Genomic DNA, 22,657 nt, shown 5'->3' with positions numbered 1-22,657 from the left:
ACAATGTAAGAACACGAAGTTGAAATCCAGCACGGTCTGCAGCCACGCCAACCTCAACACAATGTTTACGACCTACAAAGAAGAGAAGACAGAAACAAAATTATAAAGAAAAACTAAATCAGGATATGAAACTGTTCCTTTTAAGTTTCTTAGTTCTCACCATTGCAATGTAGTAAACAGATTTGTGAGGAACAAGAATCTTCTCTCTCAACCAATATATAGATGGATTGTGAAGCAATCATACTCTTTTTTCAATTAAAGACTTTTTCAATTATACAAATTTCACACAGAACTCCAACTCGTTGACTTCAAAAATAAGTCTAAGTTAATAGCCTAACTGCCTAAGAAAACCAAAAACTTGATTTCTCCATATGTATAATATATAATCATTTCAAAAACATACAGAGGCAAGTACATATCATATATCAAAGAATACAACAAGAAACTCTTTCAAATTATTCACCAATTTGCAATAACTTGGTTATCAAATTATGAAGACTTCATGTTGATGTCAACCTTGTAGACATAAACTAGCCTCTATGAAGATACTTCCCTTGAAGTCTATTTTGTATGGTCTATTTTTGTAATTACAATTTAATAAAGCAGACAGCAGATGAAGTCTACTAGGATAGTTGACTTCTTTTGTTGTCTTTCCTTTGTTATTTTTTTGGTCAGTTTTGCAATTAAAAACATAGAACAGAGTAGACTTCTTAGAAAGTTTCAACAAGTTAACTTCGATTACAGTCTACTCTGGTTATTTTTGCAATTGACCAAACCATTGACTTTGTAGTAGACTTCTAGCTAACAAGTAGACTTCATCTATCCGTCAACTAGAAAAAGTAAACTTCGTTGTGGTTAGTTTTGCAATTGACCAAGTTTGACTTTCGCCAAGTAGACTACGTACGAAGTCTCCAGGATTGTTGACTTCGTTTGCAGTCTGCCGTGGTCATTTTTGGGGTTGACCAACATTTTAATTTTTTAACTAGTAGACTTCTTTTGCAGTCAACTAATTAATTTTCTATCAATAATATGACGGTCATTGTTTTTATATTTTGGTCAAATCCAAAAATAGCCACTATAGAAGTCTACTCTTTTATTATCGGAAGAAGACTTCGTCCGACAGTCATAACTAAAAAGTCAAGAATTTGGTCAATTGCAAAAATACACCTTAGTAGACTGCAAACGAAGTATCCGACAGAAAGATTATAATGCAGTCTGAACCATATTTTTTTGTTTTCAAATGAAATTAAGGAGACTGAAATTTCAGTCTACGAGCTCGAAACTCAATAAATTTTTAATTGCAAATTTGACCACATAGTAGACTTTACATGATATTATGACGGTTAGACTAACAAATGAAGTCTAATTTGCAAAAAAATCAAGGAAAATCACAAAATCTACCGGAAAATAACCTTATCGGTGGTTGTTTCGCAATGTAAAGTACCGAGGACGTCGTCATTAGTCACCACAGAAGAAACCCAGCACCAATTTAATCACTATCCAAGAATCATGACATATAACAAGATGAATGCACTTGCAAATTTTCTTGGATTAAAACGAAGAGGAGATGGAAGAAAATGAAGTTCTCATAGCATTGATGTTATTTAAGCTTACAAATCTAGGTTGTTGAAGCTTTAAGAGCTTCAAATTTTGTTGTTCATGGTTGTTGGAAAATTGATGGCGGTGGCATAACCGTAAATAAAAGAAGAAGATAAGGATATAGATGTAATAAACATTTTCGCAAGAAATTCAAATAAATCAGAAATAATGACATTTTTGTGAATAAAATGAATGGACAAGGATTTGTAGTGGCAAATGTTGGAAAGAGAAAAAGGGGTCTAACATTGCAATTGACTCAAGTTTATAGTCTAATTTTGCAAGTCTCCCAAATTTTAATAGGTAATTTACCTAATTAAAATGCTTGTAAATAAATGAAATAATAAAAATGAAAAACAAAAATCTTAAAAAGATTTTATACTAGCATGAGTGACTGTCTAGTGTACAATTTTTCAAACGAAAAGTTTTCAACTTTTACTTGTCAAATTAATAAAAAAAAAGTATAGGTGAGAGTGGACACCGACCTTCGTGTCAGTGTTACAGATTCAACAAATATCTTTTTGTGTAGACGTTTCTTTCTTATTTGCCAGATATTATTTTTGGTCTTCTCTTTTCTTTACACCTAAAAAAAAAATAAAAATATCTCCTCTTTTAGGCAAGATATTTTGTTCCTTCACACATTCATGTGCCTGCTAAAATAAACAAATAAATAAAAGACAAGATATTTTGGTTTTTGCAAAGGTCAAAGCAAAGGCTACGTTGTGTGATTGGGCCTAAAGCATATAAAAATAGACACTTTTGAGAATCAAGAACCACTTGTGCATCTCACATCGCGAGTACGAAACTCTTTTTTCTCTACACGTAAAGCGAGTGGCGTTAATATTCCTAAAAATATCTGTGGGGATCCTCTGCATTTTGCACTTTTTATACTTTTCACCCAAATGTTTCTAGAATTATCAGCTTATGTCACATGCCTCTTTCCTTGCTTACATGTCCCTTTGCAGACACGACCCACCCATTGTCTATCCATCTATACAATACACATTTCTTCTTTTTTACCCTTCTTCTTCACACGCAGCTGAAGAAGAAGTTGTGGAATCATTGCCTTCTCTTCTCAAAGTTTCTTCCTTTTCAGAATCTTTGTTTTGTTTCTGCTTCAGAAGATCTCTCTCTCCTACGTGAGTCTTGATTGTTTTTTTAAACCCTTATTTGAGTGAGGGTTGCGTTGATTCCTCTATTCTTTTTGGATGATCTTGAATTGGATCTTCTTTCACTGCTCTGGTTGGTAACAAGAAATCTATAATTTTCTGAGTTCCCTGCTCTGATTGTTGCTTGTTGATCTGAATTTTTCAAGTCTTTTCTGTGATTTTAATTGGTTCCTCTGATCTCTTGTTTGATTGGTTTTGATTTCTAGTAATGTCTACATAGAAATTTACAATCTTTTATTATATAAATGTTCAAAAGATCGGATCTTTATCTACTTTCTGGACTTGCTTTTTATACCAAGTTCCCATCTTTTGTTAGTTATATAATGTATTGTGGCAAGATTATGATATAAAAGGGACTAACCAAAGGGGTTTGATTCTTGGTTATAGTGAAAGGAGCTTGCTTTCTTCAGTTCACTGTGACGGTTGAGCCAAAAAACATTGAGATTGGTTCAGTTTAAAAGATGGGTTATATGTGTGATTTCTGTGGTGAGCAAAGATCAATGGTGTATTGTCGGTCTGATGCAGCATGTTTGTGTCTTTCCTGTGACCGTAATGTTCATTCTGCTAACGCTTTGNTTTCCTTGCTTACATGTCCCTTTGCAGACACGACCCACCCATTGTCTATCCATCTATACAATACACATTTCTTCTTTTTTACCCTTCTTCTTCACACGCAGCTGAAGAAGAAGTTGTGGAATCATTGCCTTCTCTTCTCAAAGTTTCTTCCTTTTCAGAATCTTTGTTTTGTTTCTGCTTCAGAAGATCTCTCTCTCCTACGTGAGTCTTGATTGTTTTTTTAAACCCTTATTTGAGTGAGGGTTGCGTTGATTCCTCTATTCTTTTTGGATGATCTTGAATTGGATCTTCTTTCACTGCTCTGGTTGGTAACAAGAAATCTATAATTTTCTGAGTTCCCTGCTCTGATTGTTGCTTGTTGATCTGAATTTTTCAAGTCTTTTCTGTGATTTTAATTGGTTCCTCTGATCTCTTGTTTGATTGGTTTTGATTTCTAGTAATGTCTACATAGAAATTTACAATCTTTTATTATATAAATGTTCAAAAGATCGGATCTTTATCTACTTTCTGGACTTGCTTTTTATACCAAGTTCCCATCTTTTGTTAGTTATATAATGTATTGTGGCAAGATTATGATATAAAAGGGACTAACCAAAGGGGTTTGATTCTTGGTTATAGTGAAAGGAGCTTGCTTTCTTCAGTTCACTGTGACGGTTGAGCCAAAAAACATTGAGATTGGTTCAGTTTAAAAGATGGGTTATATGTGTGATTTCTGTGGTGAGCAAAGATCAATGGTGTATTGTCGGTCTGATGCAGCATGTTTGTGTCTTTCCTGTGACCGTAATGTTCATTCTGCTAACGCTTTGTCGAAACGTCATTCGCGGACTTTGATATGTGAGAGGTGTAATGCACAGCCAGCATCTGTTCGGTGTAGCGATGAGAGGGTTTCTTTATGCCAAAACTGTGATTGGGTAGGCCATGATGGAACAAGTTCTACTACTACTACTTCACATCATAAAAGGCAAACCATCAATTGTTATTCTGGTTGCCCTTCGAGTGCCGAACTTTCCTCCATATGGTCTTTCTGTTTGGATTTGAATATGTCTTCTACTGGAGAATCTGCATGTGAACAAGGAATGGGTTTGATGACTATAGATGAAGGCCCTGGAGACAAATCACGTGTCCAAAATGTCAATGTAGATCAGTCTGGAACCAGTTCGGCTGCACAAGGTATGGATCGCTCTTGTGTTCCAGAAAATACTTCACTGGCTAAGGTACTTTAACATGATTATCTTCATATTGTGGTAGAAGTTTGAACGCAACTGGCGTCTACATGTTTTCTTATTATTGTACTGGTTGTAGGAGCTTGGAGTATGTGAAGATGACTTCAATGGGAATCTTATTATGGATGAAGTCGACATGGCTCTTGAGAACTATGAAGAACTCTTTGGTGCAGCCTTCAACTCATCAAGATATCTCTTTGAACACGGTGGAATCGGAAGTCTTTTTGACAAAGATGAAGCTCCTGAGGTTCTTTCAATCTTCTTCCATCAGAGACTAGTATCGCTAAAGTTAATGATGACTTTTTTTTTTTCTGTGATCCTTATGCTCTCCTGTGTTTATCTCAATTAAGGGCTCAATCGAAGGAAACGCAATGCAGCAGCCAGCCATAAGTAATAATGCATCTGCAGATGATTCGTTCATGACTTGTAGAACCGAGCCAATAATTTGCTATTCATCAAAGCCAGCTCATTCGAATATCTCCTTCTCTCGTGTCACTGGAGAAAGTAACGCTGGAGATTTCCAAGATTGTGGCGCATCATCAATGAAGCAGCATTCAAACGAGCCACAACCATGGTGCCCTCCAAAATCACAGGACATCATTGCTTCCTCACATGCAACAACACGTAACAATGCTGTTATGCGTTACAAGGAAAAAAAGAAGGCTCGCAAGTAAGTATAAACCATATGGAAAAGGAATGTAATTCATCACTCATCAGTGTAGGTTATGATTGTTAATGTTGTACATATGCTATATTAATAGGTTTGACAAGCGAGTGAGGTACGTCTCTCGGAAAGAACGGGCTGATGTGAGACGGCGTGTGAAGGGACGGTTTGTCAAGTCGGGTGAAGCTTATGATTACGACCCGATGAGTCCAGCAAGAAGCTATTGAAGATACCATAAAAACCCGAAACAATGAAGAATCACAGAGCGGAGATATCAGCCAAACAGATGTAACTAATTGGCTGTTATAGAATGAAGCATTTACAGCGAGGATCTGGTCTAAAGGCCATTATTGGTTGTGTAGGAATACGAGCTTTCAGCCGAGAAAAAGCTTCATTCTTGCTTCTGCCTCTTTTTGCATAAGTTTGTTATCTTGTGTCATTTGGCTGCTTCAGCATGACCTGACAGTGAAACTCTTCTACAGATTGAGGTTCATGATCCGTAAATTTTGTTCTGTTGTAATTTGTGTAGCCAAGACAAAACATCGAATGTATATTTCGTTAAGTATGAATTATGTAGAAGATTATAGTATCGTTGAGGCCCATGTTCTATATTCGCGGTATAGGTTGATGATACTAAACAAGTAGTGTATTGTCTTAAAGCTTAAAAACAAGAATCAACCTTTTGATATTACATTATCTAGCTTTCAAGTTCCTATTGCACTATCAAAACGCACTGCATTCATTCATATTGATCAGACAAAAGCTGCATGATACAAAATCAAAATTAATGTTTGCTCGTACTGTAACCACTAGTTTAAGATCTTCAGTCTTCATAACTTTCATCTCCTGACAAACCGGCAAAATCATCTCCCTCGCTTGTTTCCTGCAGACAATTCAATTTCAAGTTTCAGATCAGAGTATATATCAGCATGCCAGCCAGGTGGTTCCAGTATTGTGGATAAGAATGGAAAGATACCTGTTTCTTGTCCCAGTCCTTCAGCTTGGGATTAGCTAACATGTAATTATCACGTAGAGGAGCCCAAGCAGGAGCGTCATCATCATTTGACGGTGTTTGACCCTGCACCATCCAACCAAGGTTACTTTTGATTCGTAACTAACAGCCATCATTCATGAAGGTGATTCGTTCAGTAATTTTCACTTATGAGCCAGATGAAAACAGAATACTAACTTGCTATATTATACATTCATCCAAACGTGAAAGCTTTATAAACACTAAAAGTTGCCTCTAGTAATTAACCAAGAATACTTCTAATTTATAAATAACAGCCCTCATAATGAAATGACAGTACTAACTAGCTAATACATTCATCCAAAAGTGAAGGATTAAACACTCAAGAGAAAATCATAATGGGGGGAGAGAGTAAGAGATATGGGGACTATGCCAAACCTTAGTGTCTGTTTTTGTTTTCCCTAACTCAGAGAAGAATGCTTCTTTTCTTCGCTTCTTCAACACTGATGAATGTTCCAATAGAACAAAAAAACCAGAATTAGAAGAAAAGAAACAAGACAGTGGATACAAAAACATTCATGCCAATATCTAAACCTACCTTTAGCGTCTTTTGACCTTGAAGGATTCAAACCCTTCTGAGCATGTTGAGCCTTGTTTACCTATTTGAAAAACATGAAGTTTCAAATAAGAGGAAATCACTCCCGGAGATTAACACACAACCCCAAAAAAAGACATAGAAACAAACTTACAGCATTGAAAAGTTTGACCACTGTGTGATTCCAGGAGTTCATAGAGAAGAAAAATTGAATCAGTATCAAAAAACCAAACAAACACCCAAAAGCTAAGAGAGAGAGCTAAACTGAAGCAACAATACCTCCTTTAGTGGCAACACCAATAAGAATCTTCTCATGGGAATCCAAATAGCTACCAGGTTTAACATGTCCTTTCTCAGCAATCTTCAAAGCAAAAAAAAGCAAATTGTTATCATCATCAAAAGCAGGACACACACAAGAACACAGTAAATACAAAAAAAAAACAAAACTCATACCACATGTTTAGCCTTTCTAGCTTGACCTTTAGCTTTCTTTTCAGCATCTTCTTCAGCTAGCTTCTCTGCTATAAGATGCTTATGTGCTGATAAAACTGGACCCTGTTTACACAACAACAACAACAACACACTATTCAACACTTTTCCCCCAAAAATCAAACTTTTAAGATTCCAAAGAATCTACTTCATAAGAATCTCACCAAAGTATCATCATCTCCTTTAGTCTTCTTCATTATAGCTTTAAAAGCGACTTTAAAAGCATTACAACCATCAGTAGCAAACTTGGTAACTCCAGATTCAATCTCTCCATGATCTTCACCATCCGAATGCTCATCTTTATCCGAACCATCATCTTCTTCAATCACATCGTAATTTGGTCCCATGTTCGCATCAGTGAAGATCTGCTCACGAATTGTTACTTCTGGTTGCTTCTCTTCGTCTTCGTCATCGGAATTGTAGTCTCGTGCTCTCTTCTGAAAAATCTTTTGATTCTTCATTGTAACTTTAAACCTATCGGACGAAGAAGGTTTCGATTTTAACTTTTTGTTCCTCGCCGCCTTAGTACCTTTCTTTACTCCGACTCTTCTCTTTCTAGAACCTCTCTCTGCCATCGCTGTGTGAGCTTCTTCTCCGGTAGACATGGTTCCGTCGATAAATTTGGGTTTTCACGGCGGCGAGAGTTTTTGAGAGAGAAGGGACGAAGAAGAGAGAGATAGGGTTTTGAAAATCAATCCATTTCTTTAAACCTTTGCTTTAACCAAAAAAAATGTTCTCGGGTTTTGATTTCCGGTTAAGTTCGGGTTTATTAAATGGATTCGGGTTTGAATTTGACAATTGCGGTTTGGGTTCATGATCTTTCAAGTGCCTTTTTATCTTCAGACTTAGAGGCTCAAGGAGAGGCTAGTTTACTTATAGAAATCGTTTATTTCCAGTTTTCCCCCTATTGGAGATCCCATTTTTGTACCAAACTAGCATATTGAACTGGACTATTATGTATTAACGAGCCGCACTCGTCGAGGTATTTGTACAAACAGACATAATCCATGTAATCAAAAAAACTATCAAAATAAAAGAATATAGAAAAGAAACTATAAGTATATGAAAGAACTCTTTTTACAGTTTATATATGATGTAACTAGAGCTTATCGACAAAAAAAAAAAAATCAATTTAGCTAGTCCTTTGCTGCTTCGGTTGCAATTAGATCAATGAATACTATTTAACTATGAATTTTTTTGGTAACTATCATGAAATTTATGCATACTATATTTGTAAGAAATGTAAAAAATGAATATCATCTATCTTAAGATATTTTTTGGAGTACAAATTTGTGCTATTTTTTTTGTTTTCTCGAGTGGAGTTTAATTAAAAAATTTAAACCCATTACACTAATTGGATCCTCCTTAAGATATATAATAAAACCTCTATAAATTAATAAAGTCGGAACCATAAAATTTTATTAATTTATAGAGGTTTTAATTTATGAAGAGATTTTCTCATTTTCATAGTTTTGAAAATTTTCTAATACAAAATAAAATACTTTTGTTATCATTCACACTTTTAAAGTTTTTTTTTTAATTTAGAATCTTGGCTATCATAATAGGATGAATGTCAATTGTTTACTATATCTATACTATTAAAAGAGAATCATTTTTAATAAGTAGACATAGAGTTAGAAATTAGTACAATGAAATGTTATTCAAATAGGAATAAGGATACGTATCTTTGAAACCAAACAAATTGATATTAATTGGAGCCAAACAGATTATTAGTCCTTAGCTGTAATAGCCGAACAAAAACTAAATAATATTAACACATAAAAATCGGGTGCAATTAGTACCTACCATAAGTGTAACATCCGCGAACCGAAATCCTGGTTTAGGGATTGCATCGGTCGATGCACTGGTTGCATCGGTCGATGCAGTGGTTGCATCGGTCGATGCATGTTTGGTTTTCTCGATTGAGTTTTAAGTTAAACGTTGCGTTTTGGGTAAAGGAAAACCGTTAAGTCGTGTTTCTGTCTCATTAGACGAGTTTAGCCTTTTTTGAGAGAAAAGAGAAGAGAGAAAAGGTTATTGAGTGTTCTTGGGGGTTTTGGGAGATTTGAGGCTGTTCCTGTAGAGATCTGTAGCTGAGATCGTTGTAGGAGCTTCTTAGGAGCGTTTTCTTCTTGTGTTTGGGTCGGATTTCTTCTGTGGCAAAGGTAAGTGCATGACCATGGCTTAACTAAGCTGACGAAATCTCTGATTTGCTTGTTTTGTGTTCTTAGGCTTGTTAGATTGGTATTTGGGACGATTGGAAGCTTTCTTGTGGCTTGGGATTGTGTTTTATGGTTACAGGAACAAAAATCCGGCGAGAAGCTTCGGGGGAAAACGATGCTCGGTCGATGCAACCTCCAACTGGTGTTGGTCGATGCATGTTGGTATCGGTCGATGCTGAGTCCCGGTTTGTTATTGTTGATTGTTGATTGTTTATTGATGGTTAGAGATGTCTCTATTGCTTGTGTGTATAGCCCAATAGATGGCAGGATTGCCTTACTGAGTGTTTATAAAATACTCATGCATTGCAATTTGCGTTTGTGGTGCAGGGAAAGGCAAAGTGTGATCGTGAAATCAAGGGAATGAAGAGGAGGATGTTCTAGTGGTTCGCTTGGTAGTCTGGATTCTGTTAGGTTGCTAGAGTTGAGTCTTAGAATGTTGTTTAGGATTGCTGGTTCTATGGTTTATGCTGTTTGGATCATTAGTTTATGATTTGGAATTAATATCAGTTATTGGATTATGATTGGATTATTTATTGCTATTGGTATCTGTTATTTCCGCTGTTGGTTGTGTTTGTGGTTAGGTGGCTAGTGGGTATGGGACCACTAGCTTTAGTGTATTTATTATTATTATTTATTATTTATTAATAAAAAAAACGGGTCAGGTCGTTTCAGTTTGGTATCAGAGCCCTTACGGTTATAGGTTTGGGTTCACTAGGTTTCTGTTTGGGATTGCATGTCTTGATTGATTATGTGAGTTAGTCAATTATGTGTGGCATGGAGTCCTAGAACATCATCTTCGAGCCTATAGTGTGATTCCACGGTGAGTTTATGTTTCTGTGTTATGATAATTGTGTGCTTAGCCTTCTGTTCATGGTAGTGCAGATGGTTAGAGAGGATGCTGTCGCTGGTTGTGGTCGTGGTCATGGACGCGGACGTGGTCGTGGTCGTGGACGCGGACGTGGTCGTGGTAGGGGCAGAGTCCTAGTGGTTAGTGAGACCGAGGACCAGAGTGTGACAGCAGAGGGTGTCGGCAAGTCGTAGAGTGTCCAGAGGGATTCCGTGAGTGTGGCCGGAGGGGGCGGTGTTGATGCTCCAGTGGCCGGTGATGTTAGCGCCCCAGTTGCGGGTGTCCCAGTGGGTGGAGTCCCGGGTATCAACCTTGCCGGTTTGCTGGCACAGTTGATAGCGCGGTTACCGCCAGTGACACCGGCTCAGGCTCAGGTTGTGCCACCAGTGGTGGCAAAGGAGCGGCAGCCAGTGGCTGCGGATGTGTGGGTCCATTCTCGTTATATCAGCATGCTGACAGAGATGGGTCGTATTCGTACCGAGCGGTTTTTGGGAGGTAGAGATCCTACCGCTGCGGAGGCATGGAGGACAAGTGTGGAACGTAACTTCCATACTCTGAGATGTCCTAAGGAGTTTTGGGTGGACATTGGGGTCCACTATTTGACTGGTGATGCTCAGTTGTGGTGGAGTTCTGTGGCAGCCAGAAGAGTGCAGAGGGAGATGACTTGGGCTGACTACGTCTTGGAGTTCAACCGCAAGTATTTCCCTAGAGAGGCACTGGATAGGTTGGAGGTGCAGTTCCTTCAGCTAGCTCAGGGAACTCGGTCAGTGCGAGAGCTTGACTTGGAGTTAAGTCGACTTCTGAGGTATGGGGGTCGGGATATGGAGTCTGAGGAGGCTCAGATCAAGAGGTTTTTGAGGACCCTACATGATGACTTGAGGGTTCACTATAGAGGGCGGAGTTACACTACGCGTGCAGAGCTGGTTGAGACTGCAGCAGGGATTGAGGAGGATATCTGGGCACAGTCAGTGGCGGCTAGCCCAGCAATCCAGCCTAGCAAGGCACATCATCAGGGAGGTTCTAGCAAGGGCGGCAAGCCTGCGCAGGGAACCAAGAGGAGATGGGAGGCTACACAGAGGTCGGGTGGTCCGAGTGTCTTTGGGTGTGGAGGCAAGGATCACAAGGTTGCTAGCTGTCCCAAGAGGAGTGCTCAGACGGCAGTAGATCGTGTGTGCTATCATTGCAGGGAGCCAGGGCACATCAGGCCCTATTGTCCCAAGTTGCAGCAGGTAGCAGTGGCAGCGTTGCAGAAGGTGCAACTGGGAGGGCAGCAGGTGGCACGGATTGAGCAGGCACCACGGGTTTACACGACTGCAGAGACTGGTGGAACCAGTGCCGGAGCGATCACAAGTATAATTTCTGGTACTTTGTCTTTGTGAATTCTTAGGAAGTTCAGATTTTATGTTGTCCTGTGATAAACTGTTAGGTTCTCAACACATGAGGTTTGTGTAGGGACCGTGTTAGTGGGAGGGTTTAAGTCCCATAGGAGTGTACAGAGAGCACAGGTATCGTAGGAGATCCCGGAGAGCGTGCAGGAGTTGTCAGAGTTGCTGGAGACAAGTTTTTGAGGGTCATTGGTCGAGCGAGGGGTATTGATATTCAGATCGCGGGAGAGTCTTGGCCTGCGGATTTGCTTATCAGCCCAGTGGAGCTTTATGATGTTATCTTGGGGATGGACTGGTTGCATCGGCATATGGTTCATCTGGATTGTCATCGGGGTAGAGTGGAGTTTGAGCGCTCAGGAGGGAAGTTGGTTTATCAGGGAATTAGACCGACTTCGGGGAGTCTCGTGATCTCGGCCATTCAGGCTGGGAAGATGATCGAGAAGGGCCGTGAGACTTATTTGGTTACTATATCTATGCCACAGTTAGTGGGGAAGTCTACGGTTAGCGTTATTCAGGTTGTAGAGGAGTTTGAGGATGTGTTCCAGTCATTGTAGGGATTACCACCTTCTCGGTCTGATCCTTTGACGATTGAACTGGAACCAGGGACGACACCATTATCCAAGGCTCCTTACAGGATGGCTCCAGCAGAGATGGCAGAGCTGAAGAAGCAGCTAGAGGATTTGTTGAGCAAGGGATTCATCCGTCCTAGTGTATCACCGTGGGGAGCGCTAGTGTTATTCATTAAGAAGAAGGATGGGAGTTTCCGCTTGTGTATTGATTACACGAGTTTGAACCGGGTCACTGTGAAGAACAAGTACCTCTTCTGAGGATCGATGAGTTGTTGGATCAGTTGAGAGGTGTTACTTGATTCTCCAAGATAGATCTGGCGTCGGGTTATCATCAGATCCCGATAGATGAGGCAAATGTGAGGAAGACTACTTTCAAGATGAGGTATGGGCATTATGAGTTTGTAATGATGCCGTTTGGGTTGACTAACGCACCAGCTGCGTTTATGAGATTGAGGAATAGCATGTTTCAGGAGTTTCTGGACGTGTCTATCATCATTTTCATCGACGACATCCTGGTTTATTCTAAGAGTCCTAAAGAGCATGTAATGCATTTGAGGGTAGTTCTGGAAAAGCTGCGGGAGCATAAGTTGTTTGCTAAGCTGAGCAAATGTAGTTTCTGGCAGCGTGAGATGGGCTTTTTGGGTCATATTGTGTCTGCAGATGGGGTTTCTGTAGATCCGGAGAAGATTCAGGCTATCAGGGATTGGCCTAGACCGCAGAATGCCACGGAGATCAGGAGTTTTCTCGGGTTGGCCGAGTATTACAGGAGATTTGTGCAGGGGTTTTTGCGAGCAGAGCACGTCCTATGACTAAGTTGATGGGGAAGGATGTTCCTTTTGTCTTTTCACAGGAGTGTGAGGAGGGCTTTGCAAGCCTGAAGGAGATGTTGACTACTGCTCCGGTGTTGGCTTTGCCTGAGTAGGGAGAACTCTATGTGGTTTATACAGATGCATCTAGAGTGAGTTTGGGATGTGTGTTGATGCAGCATTGGAAGGTGATTGCCTATGCTTCGCGGCAGTTGCGAAAGCATGAGGAAAACTATCCTACTCATGACCTGGAGATGGGTGCTGTCATTTTTGCCCTGAAGATTTGGAGATCTTATCTTTATGGTGCAAAAGTACAGGTGTTTATAGATCATAAGAGCCTGAAGTATATATTCACTCAGCCCGAGCTGAACTTGAGGCAGAGGCGGTGGATGAAGCTGGTGGCAGATTATGATCTGGAGATAGCGTATCATCCTGGTAAGGCTAACTTGGTTGCAGATGCTTTGAGTCGGAAGCGGGGGCGGCTTCGGCACAGGAGCAGGATATGGAGTCTCTGGTAGGGGAGATCAGTGTGTTGAGTTTGTGTGCGGTTTCTTAGGAGTCGTTGGGTTTGGTTGCAGCTGATAGAGCAGATTTGTTGAGCAGAGTGCGGTTGGCTCATGAGTCATATTTGGGGCTGGTGGATGCCTCAAAGGATGTTGACTCAGAGTATCAGGTTTCGGCTAATGGTACTATTCTGGTGCATGGGCGGATCTGTGTGCCCAAGGATGAGGAGTTGAGGTAGGAGATTCTGAGAGAGGCTCATGCTAGCATGTTCTCTATTCATCCAGGAGCGACTAAGATGTACCAAGATCTCAAGAGGTACTATCACTGGGTCGGGATGAAGAAGGACGTGGCTAGTTGGGTTGCAAGGTGCGATGTGTGTCAGCTAGTGAAGGCTGAGCATCAGGTACCAGGTGGTTTGCTGAAGAGTCTTCCCATTCCAGAGTGGAAGTGGGATATGATTACTATGGACTTCGTGGTGGGTTTGCCAGTGTCCAGGACGTTTGATGCTATTTGGGTCATTGTGGACCGGTTGACTAAGTCGGCACATTTTCTGGCCATTAAGAAGACTGATGGAGCAGCGGTCTTGGCTAAGAAGTATCTGAAAGAGATAGTCAGGTTGCATGGGGTGCCAGTGAGCATTGTGTCTGATAGGAATTCCAAGTTCACTTTGGTGTTCTGGAGGGCATTTCAGGCAGAGATGGGCACTAAGGTGCATATGAGTACAGCGTATCATCCCCAGACAGATAGACAGTTAGAGAGGACGATCCAGACGTTGGAGGATTTGCTGAAGATGTGTGTGCTGGATTGGGGTGGCCATTGGGCAGATCATTTGAGCTTGGTAGAGTTTGCTTACAACAACAGTTACCAGGCGAGTATTGGCATGGCTCCTTATGAGGCTTTCTATTGGAGGGCGTGTCGTACACCGTTATGCTGGACTCAGGTGGGGGAGAGGAGCATGTACGGGGCAGATTTTGTTCAGGAGTATTCAGAGAAGATTTGGGGTCTCAAGCTGAACATGAAGGAAGCTCAGGATCGGCAGAGGAGTTATGCCGATAAGAGGAGGATGGCCATGTTGCGAGGTCCGAACCGGTCATTGACTGAGACTAAGTTGAGTCCGAGGTATATGGGTCCGTTCAGAGTGATTGAGCGAGTCGGACCAGTGGCATATAGACTGGAGTTACCTGAGGTTATGCGTGCATTCCATAAGATTTTCCATGTGTCTATGTTGCGGAAGTGTCTCCGTGAGGATTATCAGTTGTTGGCTAAGATTCCCGAGGATCTTCAGCCTAACATGACTTTGGAGGCGAGACCAGTGAGGGTTCTCGGGATGAAGATCAAGGAACTTCGGAAGAAGAAGATTCCTTTGATGATAGTCCTTTGGGACTGTGATGGTGTGGAGGAGCAGATTTGGGAGCTTGAGGCGAGGATGAAGGGAAGGTTTAAGAAGTGGTATGAGAAGCAAGCCGCGACTTGAGCTTGCCTAGCCTGGTCCCATCTGTAATCCGTGGCTGGAGCGGGAATGGAGTATTTCAGCCCATCTCTCTTGTTTACTTGGTCGCTTGGGATGGTTGGTTGTGCGACTAAGTAACAAGATGAGGTGGTGCTTGGGGTACAAAGTTTCCGCGAGGTAGTGTATTGGAGGAAAGGTTGCTGTTTTAGAAGTTTCTATAAGAGGAAAGTTTCCAGAAGTGGGAAGTGCTAAAAATGAAAAGTTTTATGTGAGTTAGAATTGGTCCATTTTTAGAGGCGGAGAGCCTTGAAGAGGGCTTGTGTGGCCTTTGTGGCGGGCTGTTTAGCCATTGTATGGCCTCTGTGGCGGGCTGTTTAGCCATTGTGTGGCATTTGTGGCGGACTGTTTAGCCATTGTGTGGCCTTTGTGGCAGGCTGATTAGCCAGAGTGTGGCCTTTGTGGCGGGCTGTTTAGCCAGAGTGTCTGTTGAGGCGGTCCTTCGGGACAAGTGGCCTTGGTGGCGGTCCTTTTTAGGACATTTGTTTGGTCTTGGTGGCGGTCCTTTTTAGGACATTTGTTTGGCCTTGGTGGCGGTCCTTTTTAGGACGTTTGTTTGGCCTTGGTGGCGGTCGAGTTTAGGACATTTGTTTGGCCTTGGTGGCGATCCTGTTTAGTACATGTGTTTGGCCTTTGTGGTGGCCCGTTGGGCAATGGGATGATCCTTCTGTGTTCATAAGGTATTCCAGTGAGGTGATATGTGGTTGGTAGGGCATCGTGTTGTCTTACGCGAGCCACAGAAAGGAAACGTGGATAGAGATAGGACTCGGACGTGTTCAGAATTGTTTACTCGCGACTCTTGGGGAACTTAGGTTCTCCTAGTACTGTCATATTCTAAGACTTTGTGGCTTGGGAGTCTGGTTGGTATATCGACTTCGGATGACGATCCGGGGGCTCGCTGTAGGGTGGCAGCCCGAGAGACGAGTATTGGACTCCCTTATATACATTATGGCATGCGGGCTTAGGCCCGATGAGGAGCCAATATTATGGCATGCAGGGTGTCCTTGACTGATGGTTGTTCGAGATTCGAGGACGAATCTATGTTGGTGGGGGAGAATTGTAACATCCGCAAACCAAAATCCCGGTTTAGGGATTGCATCGGTCGATGCACTGGTTGCATCGGTCGATGCATGTTCAGTTTTCTCGGTTGAGTTTTAAGTTAAACGTTGCGTTTTGGGTAAAGGAAAACCCTTAAGTCGTGTTTCTGTCTCATTAGGTGAGTTTAGTCGTTTTTGAGAGAATAGAGAAGAGAGAAAAGGTTCTTGAGTGTTCTTGGGGGTTTTGGGAGATTTGAGGCTGTTCATGTAGAGATCTGTATCTGGGATCGTTGTAGGAGCTTCCTAGAAGCGTTTTCTTCTTGTGTTTGGGTCGGATTTCTTCTGTGGCAAAGGTAAGTGCATGAACATGGCTTATCTAAGCTGGAGAAATATCTGATTTGCTTGTTTTGTGTTGTTAGGCTTGTTAGATTGGTATTTGGGGCGATTGGAAGCTTTCTTGTGGCTTGGGATTATGTTTTGTGGTTATAGGAACAAAAATCCGGCGAGAAGCTTTGGGGGAAAACGATGCTCGGCATTGCATCGGTCGATGAAAACTGTGATGCAATAGGAGCATCCGTCGATGCATCTAGGGTTTTCGTNTCAGTTTTCTCGGTTGAGTTTTAAGTTAAACGTTGCGTTTTGGGTAAAGGAAAACCCTTAAGTCGTGTTTCTGTCTCATTAGGTGAGTTTAGTCGTTTTTGAGAGAATAGAGAAGAGAGAAAAGGTTCTTGAGTGTTCTTGGGGGTTTTGGGAGATTTGAGGCTGTTCATGTAGAGATCTGTATCTGGGATCGTTGTAGGAGCTTCCTAGAAGCGTTTTCTTCTTGTGTTTGGGTCGGATTTCTTCTGTGGCAAAGGTAAGTGCATGAACATGGCTTATCTAAGCTGGAGAAATATCTGATTTGCTTGTTTTGTGTTGTTAGGCTTGTTAGATTGGTATTTGGGGCGATTGGAAGCTTTCTTGTGGCTTGGGATTATGTTTTGTGGTTATAGGAACAAAAATCCGGCGAGAAGCTTTGGGGGAAAACGATGCTCGGCATTGCATCGGTCGATGAAAACTGTGATGCAATAGGAGCATCCGTCGATGCATCTAGGGTTTTCGTCGAGGACGGCGCGTAAAATCTAGGGTTTTCGTGCTATGTCGAGCATGCGTCGGTCGATGCAATGGGAGCATCGGTCGATGCAAGTTAGCCTTGCATCGGTCGATGCAGATCTTGCGTCGGTCGACGCAACCTCCAACTGGTGTCGGTCGATGCATGTTGGTATCGGTCGATGTTGAGTCCCGGTTTGTTATTGTTGATTGTTGATTGTTTATTGATGGTTAGAGATGTCTCTATTGCTTGTGTGTATAGACCAATAGATGAGAGGATTGCCTTACTANTCTTCTTGTGTTTGGGTCGGATTTCTTCTGTGGCAAAGGTAAGTGCATGAACATGGCTTATCTAAGCTGGAGAAATATCTGATTTGCTTGTTTTGTGTTGTTAGGCTTGTTAGATTGGTATTTGGGGCGATTGGAAGCTTTCTTGTGGCTTGGGATTATGTTTTGTGGTTATAGGAACAAAAATCCGGCGAGAAGCTTTGGGGGAAAACGATGCTCGGCATTGCATCGGTCGATGAAAACTGTGATGCAATAGGAGCATCCGTCGATGCATCTAGGGTTTTCGTCGAGGACGGCGCGTAAAATCTAGGGTTTTCGTGCTATGTCGAGCATGCGTCGGTCGATGCAATGGGAGCATCGGTCGATGCAAGTTAGCCTTGCATCGGTCGATGCAGATCTTGCGTCGGTCGACGCAACCTCCAACTGGTGTCGGTCGATGCATGTTGGTATCGGTCGATGTTGAGTCCCGGTTTGTTATTGTTGATTGTTGATTGTTTATTGATGGTTAGAGATGTCTCTATTGCTTGTGTGTATAGACCAATAGATGAGAGGATTGCCTTACTAATTGTTTATAAAATACTCATGCATTGCAATTTGCGTTTGTGGTGCAGGTAAAGGCAAAGTGTGATCGTGAAATCAAGGCAATGAAGAGGAGGATGTTCTAGTGGTTCGCTTGGTTGTCTGGCTTCTGTTAGGTTGCTAGAGTTGAGTCCTAGAATGTTGTTTAGGATTGCTGGTTCTATGGTTTATGCTGTTTGGATCATTAGTTTATGATTTGGAATTAATATCGGTTATTGGATTATTTATTGGTATTGGTATCTGTTATTTTCGCTGTTGGTTGTGTTTTTGGTTAGGTGGCTAGTGGGTATGGGACCACTAGCTGTAGTGTATTTATTATTATTATTATTATTTATTATTTATTAATTAAAAAAAAACTAGTGAGGTCGTTTCAATAAGAAACAGAAAAAATTATTAGATTAGGAAAAACATAATAAAATCAACATCCTTAAAAATTGCAAACTACCTTAACTAATATCGAAATAATTAAATTCAAATCATTAGTCTTCAAATCTTGAATATGCAAATCTATTCGAATGAGGAAATAATCCAACGGGTTCAACATCTTTTTTAGCCGAAAATAATGCAGTTATATAAAAAACGACATAAGGAAATTATAATAAATTCAAATCCCACTAGATATTAACCCGCGATACACCGCGTGCATATAATTTTTATATTGTATTTGTTTGTTATAAATTGAATGTTTTGCAAATAGAAGAATAACTAAATTTTTCGACGTGGGTAAATGTTTATATTAGTTTTTTAACCGACTATATATTTTATGACTATTTGTTTGTTATATTTAGTTTGTTTTGTTTACTGTTTGAGATTCTATTTTGATTTTGAATTATTATAATAAAAAATAAAGAATCTAAATACTTAATAAGTCAATTATACGCTATGATTAAGTCAATTTTTTTATAATGATTTAATTATTTTACACATTTTTAGTTAAATCAACTTAAGTTTATATGTCAAATATTCTAATATTAATAGTGTTGACAAATAATAAAATCAGGATTTAACCCGTGTTAGCAGAAAGTTAATGATATTTTATTAATTCAAATATATCGTTTTTATAACCCATCTACTATATAACCATATTATATAATATTTTAAAATTTTTCATTTAACATATTCGTAATATTTTCAAATTTTATTAATCTTATATATATTAATTATAATATTTAAATAAATGTGAATCGAAGTTTTTCTTATGTTAAGAATCAAAGCTTACAGGTTTTGGAAAACAAAATAGAAATCAAATTTTTGTTTTTTTTTGTTTGCAAATGATTCATAGATAGAGTATCTTCAATACACAATAGAAGGTGTGATTAAATATATCATAGTTTATGTTTCCATATTGATTTTGCTGTAATTTTTTTAGTTGGAATGAAATGTAAAATATTTAGGAAACAAAATCTAAAGTAATGCTATTTTGGAAAAAAATTTAGGGATTAACTTTGTAAATAAGTACAAATAAAAAGGTAGAACCCAAAATGTACTTCAAAAAAATATATATATATATATATATATATATATATATATATAATATCTACAATAACTACAAGATCAAAATATTAAACATATTCTGAGAAACAAGGTACAATTAGTTTTGATAGACGTCATGCTAAATGCTGGAAGCACTTCACATTAAGAAAGAAATATGTTGATGGACCTAATATTGGTAAACATGATGTTACATGCAAACATTGTGAGAGGAATTATTGTTTGAATCTACGTCAAAATGGAACTAATACCATGAATCGTCATATGCGATCTTGTTCAAAGACTTCTGATAGTACACCTAGCAGTAATAGGAAGATGGATATGATAGTATTTAGAGAAATGATTGCAGTGGCTTTCACTATAAGAAAATAGTGTTATTGCAACGATATTTTTGCAATGATCTTATTCTCTAAAAATTTGTAACATTTTTTTTTCACATAGAATTTGTAACTTTTTTGCTATAAATTTGTATTGATGAATGCATGTAACAATTATTTTATAAATTTATTGCAAAATAACGACAAAACTGTCTGTTGCATTTTTTCGTTACAAATTAGCAACATTATTACGACATACAAAAATGTCTAGCAAATTTTGCAAAAATTGTTCAACGGCTATGAGTTGTGGCTATTTTGCAAGAAAATTTTAGTAAAAATATGTGGCAAGATATGTGACACATTTGTTACTGTATTTACAACAATTTATAACTTTTTTGCAACATATTTTTCTATGAAATTATCTTAATATATATCATCCTTTTAACTCAATTACTAGTTGAAATGTATATTATATCAATAAGCAGATAGTTACTGGTCACTTATATAACAGAGGGTTTATGGCCAATTATTTTGTTTGGGTTGCACAAGGAGAAGACTATGCAGCTGATAAGCAACCATGTTATATTGATACAAGCATTCCCGGAGAATTTTCTATGTCTGCTCAAAACACTTATGTGGAGATGGTTACAAATGCTTTTGATGGGCGTATGCCATCTAATCAGAACATGGAGGAAGAGCCCAACAAAGAAGCCAAACTTTTTTGATCTGTTAAACGCAAGCCAACATCAACTATATGATGGATGTCGAGAAGGACTTTCACAATTATCATTGGCTTCTAGGTATATGACTCTGAAACCAGATTATAATTTATCAGAAAACTGTATGGATTCTATTGCTTAGATGATGAAAGACTACATGCCTAAAGATAACAAGGCCACTACCTCATATTATGAGACGAAGAAGTTAATGAGATCTTTGGGTCTACCTTACATGAAGATTGATGTGTGTCAAAAGAATTGAATGATTTTTTGGAAAACGATGCAAACCGAAAAAGCTGTACATTTTGTGGATCTGACAGATTTAAAAATGCAAAAGAACCCGGAAAAAGCAAGTTCCGTTTCAGCAAATGTTTTGTTTGCCGATTGATGATAGGTTGAAAAGTTTATGCCAATCAAAGAAAACAACTTCACTAATGAGTTGGCACAAAGAACATTATTCAAACCACAATAGTGACGTAATGTGCCATTCATCAGAGGGTGAAACATGGAAACATTTTAATAAAGTATATCCTGATTTTGCTAATGAGCCTAGGAATGTGTATCTTGTCTTATGCACTGATGGATTTAATCCTTTTGAAATGTTTGGTCAAAATTATTCATTATGGCATGTTATACTGACTCCGTATAACTTACCACCTGATATTTGCATGAAACGAGAGTTTTTATTCCTTACAATACTGATATCTAGTCCCAACAATCCAAAAAGGAGCTTAGACATATTTCTACAGCCTCTGATAGATGAGGTGAATTGTTTGTGGAATGATGGAGTTGAGTTTCTATGATGTATCATTGAAGCAAAATTTTACATTAGGAGCTATGCTTTTATGGACATTTAGTGATTTTCCTGCATATGCAATGTTATCCGGATGGACAACTCATGGTCGCTTAGCATGCCCTTATTGTATGGATGATGTTGGTGCTTTTTGGTTGAAAAATGGGTGAACAACATGTTGGTTTGATTGTCACTGTCGTTTCCTTCCAAAAGATCATAGTTTACGACATAACATGAAAAACTTCAGAAAAAATAAAATAGTGGATTCAGATCCACCAATAGTGTCTTCGGGGAAGGAATTGTGGAGTGATCATGTGTGTAGTTTACCAAGAACAGTTGACTGTTGAGGAGAAGGACATCCAAAAATAGTGGGATATGGCGAAACACATAATTGGCCCAAACAAAGCATATTTTTGCAATTACCTTATTGGAAAATTCTTCTCCTTCGTCGTAATCTTGATGTGATGCATATCGAAAAAAACGTTTTTGAAAATATCATCAATACATTGTTGAATGTTGCAGGAAACACAAAAGACAATCTCAAGTCCCGTGTTGACTTGGCAGAAATTTGCAACTGAAAAGATCTTCATATGACCAATGATGGAAAAGCTCCATTTCCATTATTTAGATTGACTCCGGAGGGCAAGGAATGTCTTTTTAATTTGTTAAAAGATGAAGTTCAATTTTCGGATGGTTATGCATCAAAGATATCTTCTTCTGATGGAGTTAAACTTTCTAAACCGAAAAGTCATGATTGCCATTTGTTTATGCAAAGACTTCTTTCGATTGCTTTCGCTGAGTTGCTACCAAATAACATCCACCAAGTTTTGTTTTAGTATTAATTAATTTATTATTTCTAATAAATATATTTAGATGAATCATATGGAAAATGAAGCTTAAGTTCAAGGAGGTGCTCTTGTTTTAGGTGCTCTTAATCTATCCAGACTGAATGGAGCCTTGTGGTAAGAAAAAATAACAATACTTTTGAATATTTAGTTATTGTTATTTCTGTATCTATTTTTAAACGTGATTCTCTAATCACCACTGAGATACATATGCATATTTTTATTTTCGTTTGGTTTGGTTTGGTTCTCTAATAACCAGTGATCACGTATGCATATATTTGTAGGTTTAAACGTGATTCTCTAATTACCACTGAGATAAGAAAAATAATTTGATCTGATTTTCCTGGTTTGTATCAAAACTATTCAACAACATTGAT

The 22,657-nt window shown here is 39.1% G+C and overlaps 2 protein-coding genes across 4 annotated transcripts; one reads left to right on the top strand and one right to left on the bottom strand.

Annotated features, from left to right (window-relative positions):
• LOC104760807 (zinc finger protein CONSTANS-LIKE 10-like) lies at positions 3,349 to 5,472 on the top strand. 3 transcript variants are annotated; one of them, XM_010483770.2, is made up of 5 exons: positions 3,349 to 3,542; positions 3,960 to 4,555; positions 4,644 to 4,811; positions 4,915 to 5,234; positions 5,326 to 5,455. In XM_010483770.2, exons 2-5 carry the CDS (start codon positions 4,034 to 4,036, stop codon positions 5,453 to 5,455), a joined length of 1,140 nt encoding a protein of 379 aa, XP_010482072.1. In that variant the 5' UTR covers positions 3,349 to 3,542; positions 3,960 to 4,033. The 3 variants fall into 3 exon arrangements, with proteins under 3 accessions (XP_010482072.1, XP_010482071.1, XP_019095535.1); XM_010483769.2 differs by having other exon boundaries at positions 3,349 to 3,645; XM_019239990.1 differs by lacking the exon at positions 3,349 to 3,542 and having other exon boundaries at positions 4,034 to 4,555; positions 5,326 to 5,472.
• On the bottom strand, positions 5,876 to 7,979 carry LOC104760806 (RRP15-like protein). The gene is made up of 8 exons (XM_010483768.2): positions 7,447 to 7,979; positions 7,247 to 7,348; positions 7,073 to 7,154; positions 6,948 to 6,967; positions 6,797 to 6,857; positions 6,637 to 6,701; positions 6,205 to 6,306; positions 5,876 to 6,111 (listed from the first exon to the last, which is right to left on the bottom strand). The coding sequence occupies exons 1-8, from the start codon at positions 7,885 to 7,887 to the stop codon at positions 6,052 to 6,054; spliced, it is 933 nt and encodes a 310-aa protein (XP_010482070.1). The 5' UTR covers positions 7,888 to 7,979; the 3' UTR covers positions 5,876 to 6,051.

Source organism: Camelina sativa, chromosome 18 (assembly GCF_000633955.1).
Source record: "Camelina sativa cultivar DH55 chromosome 18, Cs, whole genome shotgun sequence".
NCBI classification, from domain to species: Eukaryota; Viridiplantae; Streptophyta; class Magnoliopsida; order Brassicales; family Brassicaceae; genus Camelina; species Camelina sativa.
Note: the sequence above shows the minus strand (reverse complement) of the source record. Positions and strands in the feature narration are given on the sequence as shown.

Coding starts and splice junctions, on each gene's coding strand:
- LOC104760807 (XM_019239990.1), top strand. CDS start 4,034: ATGGGTTATATGTGTGATTTCTGTGGTGAGCAAAGATCAATGGTGTAT. Junction 4,556..4,643: donor AAAATACTTCACTGGCTAAG/GTACTTTAACAT, acceptor TACTGGTTGTAG/GAGCTTGGAGTATGTGAAGA. Junction 4,812..4,914: donor ACAAAGATGAAGCTCCTGAG/GTTCTTTCAATC, acceptor ATCTCAATTAAG/GGCTCAATCGAAGGAAACGC.
- LOC104760806 (XM_010483768.2), bottom strand. CDS start 7,887: ATGTCTACCGGAGAAGAAGCTCACACAGCGATGGCAGAGAGAGGTTCT. Junction 6,702..6,796: donor AAGGTCAAAAGACGCTAAAG/GTAGGTTTAGAT, acceptor AACATTCATCAG/TGTTGAAGAAGCGAAGAAAA. Junction 6,112..6,204: donor AGGACTGGGACAAGAAACAG/GTATCTTTCCAT, acceptor AATTGTCTGCAG/GAAACAAGCGAGGGAGATGA.